We start from the raw sequence: 17,929 nt of genomic DNA on the forward strand, positions 1-17,929 counted from the left end.
TTAAGCTTTTTGTTTATAAAAACGATGCAGTAGGCAGACTTACGCCATTGCTTCAACATGTGGAACTAGGGACGCCTATGTGTGGGCTACTGTGCGTACAGAAAAAATGTCCATTGTTTGAGCAATCTTACGTGCAAGATGAAAAATCCAGTCAGTTAGGGAAGAACAAACTGATGTTCCCGAAATATATTAGACTAACGAGAAAGCATTAGCCAGCTGTCACTCGAAAGTCTAGATTCTGAGATGGAGCAGGAGGATCAAAATTATATCCATATGATGGTGGAGAACCAGATAGCTGACTCGCGTAAATACTTACTGTAGATTCCCCCTTTAGGTTTTATCTGAGATATTTGGATAAGGCGCCATGATCGTCATTATCAGCTGATAGTGACAAAATATAAAACTAGAAACAATAAGTCTATTGAAAATAAATAAAGTATATATGATTTAAAATGAAGGGTCATGTTCTGTTTTGCTGACACTGATTATATATATATATTACACTGATTATATATATATATATATATATATATATATATATATATATATATATATATATATATATATATATATATATATATATATATATATATATATATATATAAATAATCCCCCACAGAAAAATGGCAGGCAGAAATTCAGTAATTCTGCCTGTCAATTTCCTGTGGGATTCTCTTATACAATGAAGTCACGTGCATCTACTGTGATTTTTTAAGCATATATACATGTACATATATATATATATATATATATATATATATATATATATATATATATATATATATATATATATATATATATATATATATATATATATATATATATATATATATATATATATATATATATACATACCAGGCGTTTCAGAAATTAGAGGGCCCCACACGACAAATGGAAAGTTATGAAGTTTTGTGCTATAGCCTATCTCCAAGTACATTACTTTAAGTTTCTATTAATCTATTTTTCATTTTACATTTCTTGTTTTTTCAGACTGAGTGACGGAGTTAGATACAGCCATGACTAACGACTCGGAGGAAATCAGATGGATTGACCGAATCCGGGCTATAACCTTCATAGAGGCCAGGGATGCTGGCGCATCTTTCACTTCACGTTCCTGGATAGCTAAATACATTAAAAGAGATGAATCCTTTGTTAAAAGAAACTGGAACAAAAATCCATATGACTGTCATCGCAAAAAGAGTGAGAATCTTGGAAGGCCTGAAGTCCTTTCTCAGGAGTCTAAAGACATCATAGCTGGGGCAGTGGGTAGACCAAGAAAGTCTTTACGTAAATTGGCGCTTGAACTAGAAACAAAAAGGGGAAAGAAGAGAAGTTATAGTGCTGTATATCGTGAGTTGAAAAAATTTGGTATCAAGCCATTTCATGTTATCAGCAAGCCCAACATCACTCAGCAACAGAGAGAAGACCGTGCATGGTTTTGTGGTTCATTTATTAAAGATTGGGATGAAGCTGACTTTCTCCATGTTGCTGCTTCAGATGAATTCTTCACTTACACAGTCAGGAAGCCAAATCATAAAAATGACATAATTTTGGCTGCAAAGTTGGATGAAAACAATAATGACTTGCGCTATCGCTAAGTTGTGAAATTTCCTGAATGTTTGGGAATTTTTCTCTGTTTCACAACCAAGCGGTTAATGTGGATCATCAAAGAAAAAGGACAATCATGGAATGGCGAATACTTCAGAGAAACTGTGCTTACTGGTGGAGTATTTCCTTTCCTCAAAGATCCTGAAAATGTGTTATCTGTTAAAGAAGTCACATTTTTGCATGATAAGGCACCATGTTTCAAGGCTCTTCAGACACAGGAGCTGCTTCGAAACAGTGATATCAATTTATTCTCGTCAAGTGAACTTCCAGGTAGCTCCCCTGACCTTAATGTGGGTGAAAACATTGGTAGTATCTTGAAGGATCGTGTTGAAGCGCGCACAGTGAACTATGATAGTATACCAAGCCTCGACGACCTGCGAAGAGAGGTGATTGAAGTGCTCAGGGAAATGGAGTTTGAGTCTCAGCTTTTTTGTGATTTGCTGAAATCATACCCCTCAAGAATGCAGGCTGTGGTACAGGCAGATGGAGGCCACACAAAATATCAAATACTCAGAGAGAAACTTAAATAAATACCTGTTCTGAATTACTTTTTGTTTTTGCCTATATCAATTTTAGTTTATGCTGTAGAGGGTGGGGCTCTAATTTGAAACACCTATGTATCATAATTCATAACATATATATATACATATATATATATATATATATATATATATATATATATATATATATATATATATATATATATATATATATATATATATATATATATATATATCACAATAAAAAAGCTTAACGTATTTCTTCATAACAGTGAAGAATACCCACCAGTAACATGAAATAATGGAAATTCGTTTATTATCTTTCAGAAGGGAGGCCTCCCTTCCTTTCCAGATGCAAATGGCCTAGAGAGCAAATGTAAACACAAAGAAACATTTAAGTCTAAAACATAAAAGTTAGTCGGGAGTAAACAATCCAGCTCTTGCAACTGAAGTGTTAAACGAGTTATTCATCAACAAGCTATTACTGAAACTTCAGTTCGTGTTCTAAAATAGTTTTACAAATATATATAAGCGTGTAGATAGTAACGAAACATAATTCCAAACATGCAAATATGAAAATATAAAAAGTGTATAATAGGGTTTGTTTATTTTTGTTAACAAATCTTTGCATGTATTGTGAATGACATTTTAGTATACTTGTAAGCTTATTCAAATTAAAGTAATTATGCTGCATATATGTATTATAATTTTGAATTATGATGACTTCTACTATTTTCCATAACGTTTCTTACCACATTTGTTCTACTTATATTACTGGAATACATATATATATATATATATATATATATATATATATATATATATATATATATATATATATATATATATATATATATATATATATATATATATATATGCAGAATCTACTGGTCACTTTTACCAGATACATATGTAATTGTAATAGCCACAATGCCGTCTTAACTTCTCGAATTCTTCGCGCTTTTTTTCGGGGGCCGGGGAGGGGGACATGCTTGTCACTACAAAGCCGTAAGATCCAAGTGCAAGAAATTGAAGTGACTGTGATGCCGGGTCGCGGGAAACGGCAATCACAGTCACTTCAATTTCTTGCGCTTGGATCTTACGGTTTTGTAGTTACAAGCATAAAAAAAAAAAAAAAAAGCGCGAAGAATTCGAGAAGTTAAGACGGCATTGTGGCTATTACAATTACATATATATATATATATATATATATATATATATATATATATATATATATATATATATATATATATATATATATATATATATATATATATATATATATATATTCAGAAATGTTTATGCTACCTCATACTCTGTGTTAAATCCCAGCACAGTAATTTGGTTTCCCCTACATTTGCTGATTTACGTATGATGTAGCCCTTTCTTTCTAGCACTCCTTTTATCCAGTATTTGCTTTCTTTCTCTCATGCAATCTTCATCCACGATGTACCAGATTCCGATTTTTAGAGCTAGAGAAATCGTCCTTGATCATTTGCAAATGAGCAGTCATGTCGGACTTCATAATTATGTATTATTCAAACATTCCCAGTGTTTGCTCTTTACAAAAATACCCCAGACGTAATAAGAAAATTTTCTTTGTACTTGAAACAACATTTTCTCTGATGGTCAAATTTTTTAGTCTTTTGTACTTTTTTCATTATGTCTTCCTTTAAGAAATATTGTCGTAAGTTTTATTTTAATTTTTGACGAACCGTGGCCCCCTTTTAATAGACATTTTGTTCATGTAAATATGTTGTTTAGGGATGTGTTAGCAATTTCGATATTTCAGTTTTTTAAACGTCGGAGTCCGGTCTAAATGATGAGGTCAGCGTTGGGATGCTGGTATTCCATTATTTCTTTTAAAGTTTTAAGGTAATAGTTGTAACATAATCATAGTGTCAACCTTATAACAGCTCTCTGCATCATGTTCTGCCTCAGGGGTATGAACCTAGGGAGTGTGTTCTTGGTTCAAAATGATATGATCAGCTCATGGTTTAATTTATTAGTTGTTATTTTGTTGTACTGTGCTCCTTTTGCTGCCTGTCTGCATCAGGTGTCCGTAGAGTGAGAACCAAGCGTTCTCTGTACATAACGATACATTAGGTTGGTGTTGAGATATTTCATATTTTATTTAATTGTAACATTATCTTAGTGTATACATTTTACTCCCTATTTGGTTCATTTCATCCTGGGGTGCTAACCCACGGTAGGGTTCGTAGTACGCAATGAAATGATAAGATCGCAAGATGAATTTTCCATGTGGCGCTATTTTGTTAAATGGAAAGGTTTGCAAAGATAGTCATGGCTTATATTAATTAAAATGTATATCAGTCATTGGACTGAAAAATATCCTATTACGTATTCCTTTGGGTTGAGTTGGGTGACTTAGAGTAAAAAGATATGATACAGCAATTCAAAAGCCCTTGTAAAGCTTAGCCATTGAAGTTAAAATGGAAATGTATCAACATCTTTCAGTGCAGCGAATGTTGGGTAACTGTCACCTTTGTTATTTGTCTGTTTTTATACACCGCCAATAGTGATAAGCGCGTACAGAATGAGGGTCGCTGTCCAGAGAAAGTAAATGTAGATTTTTTCTATTGCTTTTTGGCCGTTGATTATTCAGTTGCTGTTTGAATTCATTACGAGAAGTCAAATTTAAGAGAAATTGTTATTCAGTTACTATTGTATATTCTGAAATAAATTTGCCATCAGAATCTCCTGCACTGTTTTATGGACAACATTCAGTATCCGTCTCTACTGTAACATCTGCGTATACGAAACCCTCACACCATTGCGAAATCATCAAAAAAAGAACGCACCAACGCTTTGCACCATCAAGGACTGCGAGTGAAAAAGCGACCCAGCGACCCGGCATTCAGCGTTTTGTTATTTTTCCTCAACTTTTTCAGTATCGTTCCCGAGGAGGTCTCTCGAGAGAAGGGCTCTTTGAATTTTGTTCCTTTTTGCATTTGTGAATGCGAACTAAGTTGAATCTGCGCTCATTTTTCTGTTTGCTCTTTGTTGGTCGTGACAGGCGTATTCTTGCCTCGTCCAGGAGGCTCTTCGAGGCTCTCTGCGGACCTGAAGGTTTGAGAATAAATTGTCCCCTTTGCCACAATAGAAAATGTCCACAGAATAAGATTATTGTTATAATTTATATAACATTAATAAAAGCAGTAGTGCTGGTATTTTAATAGTATCTTATGTCAAGGGCATTTAGACGAGGTTTTTTACATATTATTCTCTACTGTCATACACGTTGGGTAGTACACTAAATACAGTTATTATTAAGAAATGCTTGTTTCACCCATACAGTGTGGAAATGCAACTAAAAAGGTGAGATTAACAGACGAACAAAAGCATGTTATGTCGGACACAATCTTTTAATTTATTCTTTGAAACAATTTGCTAGTTTTGGTCATGTTCGTGGTGTGTTCCGTATTCAGCACAAGGTTCTCATGCTATACAGACAGAAAAGTAATCAAGGGAAAATTAGGACATCAGTATTCATCCTTTATAAACATCATCTTGTCATTTACGTTTTTGAAATTTGCTTTAACAATTTCGTTTCGCCCAATATTTTCTGTCATTGTTAATGAAAATGTGATAGTGTAAACATGCAAGTTATAATTGTTTGGATGTTTATTAAAGTTCTGCGTACTGAGGAAAATATTCTAATAAAAGGAATGTAGCATCATTTATAGTGGTCGTGTATCTTACCAACACAACGCAGATTGGAGTAAGACTTGCCTTGTTACGATGTGGCCTCTCTTCGATATTTGCCATTTGAATCACTGTAGGAGGCAAAATGTAATACAAGCGTTATTTCACAGCTTATTAGAGTAAACTCATTATAACGAGTTTATTTGAGGTTTTCTGTTTCGTAAATTATTATTTATCAATATCAGGAGATTAACCGGAATGGTTTTGAAGTATTACTAATCAGGCATAACTAAAAGAAAAGGTTCCCAGAGTTATTTATGCATAGTTTTATTAAAGAACCCTTCCGGGAAATCATTTTAAAATACATAAAATTTCGATCTATTCAAGTTCTGTTTTTTATGTGAATTCCAGTTTGACAGACTGTTTTGGGTCCTTTATTGTTCTCAGTTGTTTCGTAAATTAATTGTATATGTGCTTTTATTAGCTGCATGACCTGTTACTTCCCATATTGAAGGTTTTTTTTTTTTAACTTAATGAGGCGTCTTCTGAATATACAGTTATGGTTACTCGATATATGCAATCTGTGGATTGGTGTACCTGAGGGACAGGGCAGTTATTCTTGTTCCTTTTTAATACCTTTTAATCATTAGATTTTTCCCAGGGCATCAAGGTAGATTACTTTTTAATATTCTTCTGTGAGTTCGAAACAAACACAGTGCAGTTTATAAGTTTTCCTATATGATAAGTAAATCGTAAATCTGCGTATATGTTTATATGTATATACTGTATATAAATATATATATATATATATATGTTTATATATACAAATATGGGTTATATATATACATACATACATATATATAATATATATATAATTATATATATATAATGTATGTATGTGCGTGTCTGAGTGAATAAGACTACATGTAAGTATATATTAGTATGTATGAAGATGCATGCATTTTTCATTTGAAGAGAATGACCGATGTATTTAAAGTATTTGTTTATATACAGTAGAATTCTGACGATCGCTTGGCCATTCGCTCATCTCCACAGACGCAGCAGTGGCAGCGGAGACTCGGCCTCCCGCCTTGGCAAACCTCCTCTGGTCAAGAAAAACTCTGGCTCCATGTGTAGCGGGTCGGGGGGAGCCAGTCCGAAATACCTCTGGATTCGGGTGGCTCTCTTCGAGAAGGTGCTCGCCAAAATCATCGACTACCTCGTACAGAATAGCAAGTAAGATTATTTTTTCTCTTTCCCTCCAACAGAATACTGTTAAATTATGCTCTCAGACTGGAAGAAATGGATAATTGGAGAGTAGGAAATGGAAGCACAAAGAAAGAGAAAGATTAGCGCAGGTTGGATATTTTTGTGGTCCGTGAAATTAGAGAGAGAGAGAGAGAGAGAGAGAGAGATGTCGTGAAAGATAATATGATTATGATATGATTACACGGATATGTTTTTCTGTTTGTAAGGCCAATGAAAATTGCAGAGAGAGAGAGAGAGAGAGAGAGAGAGAGAGAGAGAGAGAGAGACAGAGAGAGAGAGAGAGAGAGAGAGAGAGAGGTGTGGTGAAAGAAATGATTGCACAAATATTTCTTTCTGCTTGAAAGGCCTAGGAAAATTGGAGAGAGAGAGAGAGAGAGAGAGAGAGAGAGAGAGAGAGAGAGAGAGAGATGTGGTGAAAGATAATATGATTACACAAATATTTTTTTCTGTTTGAAAGACCTATAAAAACTGCAGAAAGAGAGAGAGAGAGAGAGAGAGAGAGAGAGAGAGAGAGAGAGAGAGAGAGAGAGAATGTGGTGAAAGATATGATTACACGAATATTTTTTGTTTGAAAGGCTTATGAAAACTGCAGAGAGAGAGAGAGATTAGTTCTGGTCTCATATAATTACATTTATTCTCATAACCATAAAAATGGCAGAGGTAATTACTGCAGTCCTACTAATGTAATTTATTTTTTCTGCGAGTCACATACAATATCAGGAAGCACACACACACACACACACACACACACACACACACACACACACACACACACACACACACACACACTCTATCTACGCCTCTGATATACGAGAACCCACAAGTTCTAGTTCTCAAAAGTTTAGAAGTGCTTCATCATTTTTCAGTGATTTGTGTGATTAGCTCTACCGAGATATCTTGGGAGTCCATTACCGCGATGTTGACACAGAGTCAGAGATGGTCTTCGGTTAAGTGAAAAACAATAATTGAGTCGGGAGATTAAGGGATTATGTGAGATTATGCAGTTGCTTTCGCTTTGGGAGCAAAATGAGAAGTGTGTTTTGATAGACTTGAAAGCAGCGTAACCGAGGGCATTTCATATCCTCATTTTCTCTCTCCATTCCTCTTGCTGTGAATGTGTTGGTTTTATGAAATAGTCTTGTAATTTGTCGTAGAAGACTGGAATGATGCACAATTTGTTCATTTTTCCCAATGAAAATCGCAACAAATGTAGTCATTTTTGTGTAGTTTTCTGTCTTGAAGTGACCCTCGCAACAAAACCAAACACCACATTTCACGGAAATTCCAATTTCCAGAGTTTGACTGATGTACTAAGTTCCTCATTGGCAGGGTGGGTTCCGTTCTCAGCTAGCACTCTGCTGGCCCCGAGTTCGAATCTCCGGCCGGCCAATGAAGAATAAAGAGGAATTGATTTCTGGTGATAGAAATTCATTTCTCGCTATTATGTGGTTCCGATTCCACAATAAGCTGTAGGTCTCGTTGCTAGGTAACCAATCGGTTCTTAGCCACGTAAAATAAGTCTGATCTTTCGGGCCAGCCCTAGGAGAGCTGTTAATCAGCTCAGTGGTCTGGTTAAACTAAGGTATACTTAACTTTTTTTTGACTGATGTACTGGAATCAGTTTTGTATTCCTATTCATTTTGTCGTACCTAGCTTTTAAACAATGTTGTAAACGATATAATGATGCTTTCAGCTTTTGTTTACTGTCAGCTGAGCTTTCATGTCATTTTTTTCTTGCAGCAAATATTACGAAAAAGATTCCTTGGTTGCTGATCCCGACTACGGAACCATCTTAAGTTCACTCTTAGGTGAGTTTAGTTATGTCCTGTTTTTTTTTTCTCTCTCTCTCTCTCTATCTCTTCTCTCTCTTTCTCTCTATCTTAGCTTTCCTTTCTGTTTAGCTTTGTTTTTTCAAATGAATAATATTTTCTACTGGCTTGATGTTCTAACCAATTTTCTTGCACCCCGCTTTCATTAAACTTTTTTTTTGTCACCTCGTAGTTTTTTTATTTTCTGTCTCTTTTTTACAGTTTCATTTGTTAGTTGCTATTTTATATTGGTTACGAATTACATTTACCAGTAAAGGTTCTTAATAAATGCAGATGGTGATTTACATTGAACTTGAGTGCAGAGAGAGTAAGTGATACACAAAGATTTAGTTGCTTTATAGAGCTTAATTGCTCACTATTCATTGCTTTATAGAAAAGGCAAGGAATATTGTGTAGGTATCAGAGTAAAAAAAGCAGTTTTCTGTCCGTGCAAATGTACAGTGAAATGCTCCAGGAAAGCCAAAGTATAAATTTAAGCTAATATGATAAGCTAAATTCTAAATATCTAGATTTTTAGTAGAATTCCCGTCCCTTAATTTTAATAGTTTATTTTTGTTAGAAGGATTCCGAGTTATACGAAACCTCCTGCATTTAACTCAAAAGTATGTTGACAAACACTGATTATAATAATAATGTTAATATTTGAGAGAAAAGGTAGATCATTATTTATGTGAAATCGTTAATTAAAAGAGAACTGTTGTGATTTACATTGTACTTAAGTCATGTAATGTCTCGTTGCAGTGGGACCTTGTGCCCTCGACTACAGCAGGATGAAGACAGTTGACCACCTGTGGACCGATCCTCCTGCCGACGAACTCGTCCAGAGACACAGAATCTCCTCCGGTCACTTCTCAGGTCCTGCCACCCCCCCGGCCCATCGCCGGCCCGGTCTGCACGTAAGGGCTTCAGTCAAATCGCCTTTTGCTACCGTTTTCCTTCTCATTTCATATTTTTCCACCATTCTCTCTCTCTCTCTCTCTCTCTCTCTCTCTCTCTCTCTCTCTCTCTCTCTCTCTCTCTCTCTCTCTCGTTATGTGAAAGTTACGTTTATTCACCGATTTCGAAATAAATTGACCTTTAGTGATGAGCACAGTCGACAGAGTGCATGAAGTGTGAAAACTCTTCCGCCTTCTATTTAAGCACGGATACAATCCACACCTGCAAGGGATGTCGTTACTAAATCTTTCCCGAACTTGTTAAGCAAATCACAATCGAATATCAAGATTTCATTTCATATAATATGCAGAGGTATGAGGTGTACTTCATATTTCCATAAAAGCGTCTTTGGCAAAAATTATTGAGAGCGACAGTGTGGACCCCGATTTACAGCTGGTCTGGATTTCAAAAGACCAGTTGGATTAGAACATCATCGCTCTCTCTCTCTCTCTCTCTCTCTCTCTCTCTCTCTCTCTCTCTCTCTCTCTCACACACACACACACACACACGCACACGTGCGTACACAAACACACAGAAACATATATCTATATGATAATATGAGTTATTGATATCAATGGTAGCTTTCCTTTCGTACCTTCTCTGTTTTGTCTACATCGTTATTCATTAATTTAAAACCTCTCCATTTACCTTTTTCTTCAACTTCATATTGCGTTACACCGTCCTTTTACCTCTTTTTTTTTTTTTTATTTCTTCCTGACCCCTTTTTCTTTCCTCTCATGAGTCTAGGAAGCGAGGATGACTTCAAAGCAAAATTGTTCGTACACTTTCAGAGGCCGCTTGACGCTTTATTGTATTTGAGGAGGCAGAGGTTCGATAATGCATTTCTAATGTTCACCCTTTCTCTCCTCTGGCACATTTTTCAACTAACCCCGATCGATGCGGTGTTTCAGTTTTTTTTTTTTTTTTTTTTGCTCTATTTAACCGTTTTTACTCGGACATAACCAGAAATGGCGATAGAGTCGGTCAGTGTAATACACTAGGTATAAAATGTGAATGCATATTTTTGGTACCATCCATTTGCTTAAGAATTAACGAAGGGAATCCTTTTAATAATAATAGTTTAGATGAGTCATGGAAGCCTGTAAAGCATTTTGAAATAAGTGGACTGGGAGAGTTTTTCGAGCCAACAGTGAAAGACCTCTGGAGGCAAGACATTTTTTCAGAAAGCTTGCTCAATTTTGAACACTGTTTGTCAAGTACGCTGTACCTTTTCATTTTTAGAAAGGGAAAAGCCTTACTTAACTCAGTGTTTTCAAAACATTCGAAAAATAACTGGATCGTATCTGATTAAGGCATAGCAGAAATTAGTAAATGAATGAATATACAAATACACAGTAGTCGTATGAGCGTTGAAAGCGTAACCGAACGAAATGTTTTATTTTATACATTAAGTGTTAGCGTTTATTATAAGGAAATTAAGGTAGAGGCGTACTTTCTATGGGTCCATGTGACACTGGTCCTGTAAACGAATTCCCACTTTTCCTTTTGTACGCGAGACCATATGGCCATTATCGACATGATGTCCGTAACTCTAGGCATTCCAGCACCGAGATTTGAGTAGCGCTGTCTCTAGAACGAAAAAACTAGCAGGTGTACCGAAGGCGTGGTCTACTCCATTGAAATATTGTACTAAATAAGAACCGTATCTACATAAAATCTGTATACCGGTTTCATGCACTTTATTTTAATTTTAAGCTGCCACAATGGTTAGTACTTCACCACACTTGCATTTGTATATCAAAATATCTTATGAAGAATAACCAAACCGATATACCTTTACATACACCTTACACTTGAAGTAAAAGTTTAGGAACGTGAAACACTCATTTACGATCAATTCAAGCATTTGATTGTGCTTTTGTGGATAATGGTTACAGTCAATTTGTCTACCCTTCTCTCTCGAATATTAATGCCTTCGTGAACAGAACAATTATCGAGAGATGGTTCAGTGCCAATTAACAAAGAAATGTTTTATTAAGTTCAATGTAATGTCAGTTACTTTTGAAAGAATCTTCAGAACCTTAAAAAGTAGTCATGGAGTTAGTTTCGGTTACTAACCTTGTTGGAGTTGACAAAGACTACGAGAATTATGTGCAGCCAAAATTTGCCGAGTAATTTTTTTTTTTTTTTTTTTGTACGGAAGTTGAAGAACGAGCTGTATTTGGTATAGGCACGGACTATAGATCCTGTGGAAAATAAGACGTGGCTTAATTTTTGAATAGGTATCGACAGAAGTTTATGTCTTTAGGAAAGTATAAGAGAGATATTTTGTTGCGTAAAAACACAGCAGGTAATGTCACATGTTGAAAATGTAAAAAGACTTATTGTGAGTGTTAGTAAAGGTGCAGGGACATTTCATTAAAAATGGATTTTGTCGTTGCTATAGAGTAGATTTTCATTTTGTGAGTCTCTAATAAAAGAGGTGTGGGCAGCCGTTGACCGCCTTTCTTTCTGAATTAAGTAGAAGTCTGGAAAAGGCAGTCTGTTATCTTGATCATCAGAGACAATGTCTAACTTGATTCACAGACCAGAAGATAAATGTAAGAAGAATATTTGAGTACAACGGGTTTTCGGTTTATTCCGAACACCTGTTATAACCTGTTCGATTTAAGCAACAGGTCGTCCGTTATCGATATTGGCAATTTTACGAGGCAGATGCGCAGGCTTCTCAGTAGAACTCCCCCTGCTAGCACCCTGAGAAAAGGTTTCCATACTTATTTTCACATTTTTATGGTTCAATAATAATATCTAGAATTTTCGTATAGAGGCCAGTGGGACAAACAATCCAGTGCTCAATCAAGATATGAACAAGAAAGGGGAGCAGGAGGCAGAAAGAGGCGTCCAGTGATTTACAGTTGAGGGAAAGAAATCCCTCTTGAATAGTATTTTTATCAGACTTGATTAAAATTACGAGAAATATAATATGCCCAGGTAGGCAGTTTTTCTTACACAATGGAAGGACTGAGAGGCATTTCCAATAGGCACTGATTGAAAGGCCATTTGACCTGACTCGAGGTAATAACAAATTGCCTGAATTTAAATAGCCATCAAGAGTAGTGCCTATTGCCTGTAGCATGATAGATGATTTTTTTTTTTTACCAAGAATGGCACGAGTTTTCTAAAGTTATTTAGGGCCGTTTTCCTATATGTGTTACCTCCGTATATCATAACAGCTTGATGGTGAAATATGGAACAAGACCACCCACAAACATCTAAGCCAACTCAGCCAAAAACTTGAAGATTTATTTGTTTTGTCTTTGTAAATACTTTAATTTTTTCTTTCAAAGGGTCTCTACTTGAATGTTTGTATAAATCGTGCATAAATTTTCGGTACGGGCTCATAGCTGATGCCAGGATACAAACGCTGAGACTAGTTCGCTTTGAGAGGTTTTGTTTCACTGATTTTTCTACTCGGTTATTGTCAAATTGTCGTTAATGCGTCCTGTAAATCACGCAATTTACTTATCAGTGACAGTGAATGCTCAGCCTTGTGAAAGATTTATCAGGTTCGCAAATGAGGGATCGACCCAATAGGAAATTGTAGATGTTTGCTGAGGTTGCAGGGAACTGTAATTATCGCTGGTCCTTGCCCCCCCCACCACGCATAAAATGTTTTCCTCTGATAGAAAAGTGCTCTATGATCCAAAAATAGTGTAACAGTGTAAAATTTGCGTTGCCTATCACGCAGCTCTTATCTTTATTTCCCTTGCTCTTTCGTCTTTTATCTCTGTAATCACTTTCAGCTGTTTTTTCATGTTTATTATTCTTTGTGCGTGTATATATTCGTCCATTTGTCACTAGCGCAGGCTGCATCCCGAGAACTGATTAAGGCTTGGAGTAGTGGACTGAAGGCCTTATCAAGGTGCATTGATGCACTGTATCATTTGCATGATAGTGCAGCTACTTATTAATAGATAGATGATTACTAAGCTGGCTTCAATGCTTCGTATTATAGGCAATGGAGACTGTAACGTCCATTTCACTCCAGGGTTTCAGTATGAATTTAATATGTGATTGCCTGAGAGCTTGTTTTGATTTGCCCAGCTCAAACTGGTAGATTTGCGTATCTTTTATTTCAATTTTTAATCATTTGCATTACATTTCAGTATCTGAGTTTGACCTTTTAGAAATTCCTTGCATTATGCAGTTTTGACACCTGAAAATTCCTTTGTGTGATTTGAGATACGAAGCTGGACAGATGCTTCCTTACCAAATTTGATTTCTTTTTGTCTCCTCTTCTGCTTCTTTCAAGGATGCAACTCAAGGAGGGAAGTCCAAAGTAAGTTGAACTGACATGCCTACATGCATAGGAGTGTTTATGTGTATGTATACCTACATACGTATATATACGTGTACACATCCTAGTTTACAATATATATTATTTATGCATATATATATATATATATATATATATATTTATTTATATAAATATGTATATATATGCATAATAATATATATATATATATATATATATATATATATATATATATATATATATATATATATATATATATATATATATATATATATATATGAGTATACACGTTTACTCGGATCTTATATATATATATATATATATATATATATATATATATATATATATATATATATATATATATATATATATATATATATATATATTATATATGTATTATATGTTTATGTATATGTATATGTATATACATATGCATATACATACACGTTTACTCGGATCTTAATTGAATTTCCTGATGCCCCTCTGACGTTTAGAAGTTTAGCATGGAGTGTTAATTCACCAAAATTTAGTGAATGGTCACTTAGTGTCGCATTAACTGAAAAATAAATGATCATCGTATCGTCTTAAAATCTTTTATGTGGCAAATTAGGTTTCTTCGCTAGAATTTTTTTTAATACGAATTATGTTTCTTTCAGTGATATTCTTTGCAAATCATTGCATAAACATTGAAATTTGCGAACAGTAAAGCTGTGTGTCATGTTTAATATCTTTATGGCGGGAGTGAGGCAAGAAGTCTGGAAAATGCCGGAAATATGCGCACGAAATTATGATGAGGTAAGAGAAAAGTGAGTAGAGTGAGGAGTGATTTTAGTGACCTCAGGGATAGTATAAACAAATTGCAAGGAACGTCGTAAATGAGTGCTGTTAAGAGGAGAAACTTTTAAGTGAAAGGAAGTGTGAGGTCATGAAGGAATAGATACCAGGAGTATAAATGGCGAAAAAATGGAAGCCAATTGATTTGCACAATCAGTTTGGTGGTAAATGTAACGGGTTATGGTAGGAAAAGGTCAAGGAGAAATGTGAGGGTACGGGACGCAAGGAAAGGAAGGTAGCAGGTGTATGCAAAACATTTGGAAGAGAACAAGAGTATGTGTGGAAGCCAAAGCTGCAATGCATGAAGGGATTGTTAACCAACTCTCCTTTATGGTTGTGCAGCGGAATGGATGCTGAATAGAATGAATAAAATAAGTAGCTGTTGATATAAACTTTTGGTCTAAGGGATGTGTAGTAAGAAAGTATGGAAAGATAAAAAAAAAAAATTAGAGATACACAGAAATGTAGATAAAAGCTGAGATTTTTTGGGGATGATTTGGTCACGTAGGGAGAATGCACAACTACAGGATGAAGAATTTAAATGTTGGAGGAAAGAGGAGAGAAAGACTGAGAAAGTGCAAGATAAGTGGCTTAGAAGGGGCACTGGAACAGAAGACTGTTAATTCCAGAGAGCGAGAGTGTGAAAAACAGAGGTGAATGGTGCAGTCTGTTCAAGTACATTCTGTGCTATACTGATGGCACTAAGTGGCCGTTACCTGTACAGAGGGTTCATCCTCGATCCAGAAACTAAAGTATGAATGTGTTAGCAGTCTTTGTACTTTTATTCTTAACCACCTGTTTTATATATATATATATATATATATATATATATATATATATATATATATATATATATATATATATATATATATATATATATATATATAATATATATAGATATATATTATATATATAATATATATATATATATATATATAATATATATATATATATATATATATATATATATATATATATATATATATATATATATATATATATATATATATATATATATACACACACACACATTGGGCAGACCGAATACAATCTGGAAACCAAATAGAATGAAAATGCACACGGAAGTAAGGATATTCGTAAGTCTTGTACGATTTGCATTGCTATACGGCCACAAATCACCTCTAAAAGGTTTGTCGGTTTGAGGATAAAGCTTTAAGAAGAATATCAGTAGCCAGATGCATATGTGATAAGAAATGATGCGATAAGAAAAGGCCCTCAAATTCCCTATATAGATGAGATAATGAAGAAAGGGAGATGGAGATGGCTTGGTCGTGTCCTTCACACAACCCCCGAGTGACTGGCTAGTACGTGATAGTGTCAGCTGGGTTCCTGTGGACACCAAAGGAGATGGGAGACCCAGACCTACTTGGTAAAGAACTATGAGTGGTAGAATTTCTGAGGCCCTTTGCTTCACGTGGCGTTGGAGACGAATATATATATATATATATATATATATATATATATATATATATATATATATATATATATATATATATATATATATATATATATATATATATATATGTATGTATGTATGTATATATATAAAAAATTGCAGTTACGACTGACAGCAAACTTCAGTGCAATGTTTTTACACGAGATATTATGCAGTAGTATTTGTGAGATTTAATTTGTGTATCATGTATCGTAACTAGTTACATTCCTCATGATTTTAGCACCTCTTGTGATATGTTAAAGCTATTGGATTAATGCTGAACTTGGTTATCGATTGTTTTCGAGACATGCTCGACTGCCATGGTTTATCTTTAAACGCACTTGTGAAACTCCTTCACATCACGTAAATGTAGGTAGCAAATATAATGATTGATATCAGCATCGAGTATTCAGTTAATACTGGAAGGCACTTGGCATGAAACTCCTCCCTGCACATTCCTTACATGAGTACAGTAGACAACACAAAATCATTTTTCATAATTCCTTTGAATGCTGCTCTGTATGAGATGGCCTGGCAGTTAGCAGACCAAAGGGACTTGGAATTGTCCAGTGATGATGTTCCTCATGAATAACGCTTCATTTCCGATTCTTTTGCCCCAGCAGTTCCGAAAGCCAGTGAGTGGAAGCAGCGAAGAGCTGGTTGGGTCACAGCGCTGTATTCCTGCCAACGCGCGAGACTACGTCGAGAGTCTGCACCAGAACAACAAAGCCACGCTCCTCTACGGCAAAAATAATGTGCAAGTCCAGCCGGTAAGGGGACTCGAGAAAATCGTTTGTTTTCTTGCTATTCCCATTATAAATTGGCGACAAGGTCAGCGATCAACGACCTCAGCTCGACTTGAATATAATTTTGTGTTGGTGCTTTGTCAGCCAGGATGGCGACTTCTTCCGGTGATTTTTATCACAAAGCTTATATATAATGTTCTTTTTCCCCTGAATTATCGTCGTCATACCTATTCTTTCAACTTTATATTCCTTTTATTTTTTCAACTCTATTCCCTTTATCGCTTGCATGAACTCCTGAGCTGCGATTTTAATTATCTCCCTTCCCGCTCAAGTCTGTAAGACCCCTTTATCTTTTCCTTCCTCTGAGGATTTTCCACCTGAGTATTCTCCCATTCTAGTGGACGTTCCCCCCTTCCTTTCCATTCTTGAGATGTATGTAAGTTTTATACTCTGCTAGATTTAGCTACATTATGTAAATATATATTATACACACACACACATATATATATATACATACATATATATATATATATATATATATATATATATATATATATATATATATATATATATATATATATAGTTAAATGTTAAAGTCCTCCTGGGCCTCTGTAGGCTCATAGGGCAGGCGCTGATCTCCTGTTTCTTAGGCCGACAGCCAGTGGGGGGACAGGTCCCAATGCCTATGACACGTGGCCAGTGTGTATATGTACATATATATGGATATTATATTTTATATATATACATATATGTATACATACAGACACACACACACACACACACACACACACACACACACACATATATAT

At 35.2% G+C, this 17,929-nt stretch overlaps 1 protein-coding gene across 3 annotated transcripts in view; it reads left to right on the top strand.

Annotated features, from left to right (window-relative positions):
- LOC136851632 (small G protein signaling modulator 1-like) overlaps positions 1 to 17,929 on the top strand; it is a 535,265-nt gene that overhangs the window by 459,109 nt on the left and 58,227 nt on the right. For 2 of the 3 annotated variants that reach the window (XM_067126026.1, XM_067126025.1), the window contains exons 5-9: positions 6,831 to 7,010; positions 8,784 to 8,851; positions 9,614 to 9,768; positions 14,082 to 14,108; positions 16,998 to 17,144. In XM_067126026.1, coding sequence (XP_066982127.1) covers positions 6,831 to 7,010; positions 8,784 to 8,851; positions 9,614 to 9,768; positions 14,082 to 14,108; positions 16,998 to 17,144 — 577 coding nt within the window. The remainder of the gene's footprint in view (positions 1 to 6,830; positions 7,011 to 8,783; positions 8,852 to 9,613; positions 9,769 to 14,081; positions 14,109 to 16,997; positions 17,145 to 17,929) is intronic. The other variant, XM_067126027.1, reaches the window with a different exon arrangement.

Source organism: Macrobrachium rosenbergii, chromosome 23, assembly GCF_040412425.1.
Source record: "Macrobrachium rosenbergii isolate ZJJX-2024 chromosome 23, ASM4041242v1, whole genome shotgun sequence".
In the NCBI taxonomy this organism is placed as follows: domain Eukaryota; kingdom Metazoa; phylum Arthropoda; class Malacostraca; order Decapoda; family Palaemonidae; genus Macrobrachium; species Macrobrachium rosenbergii.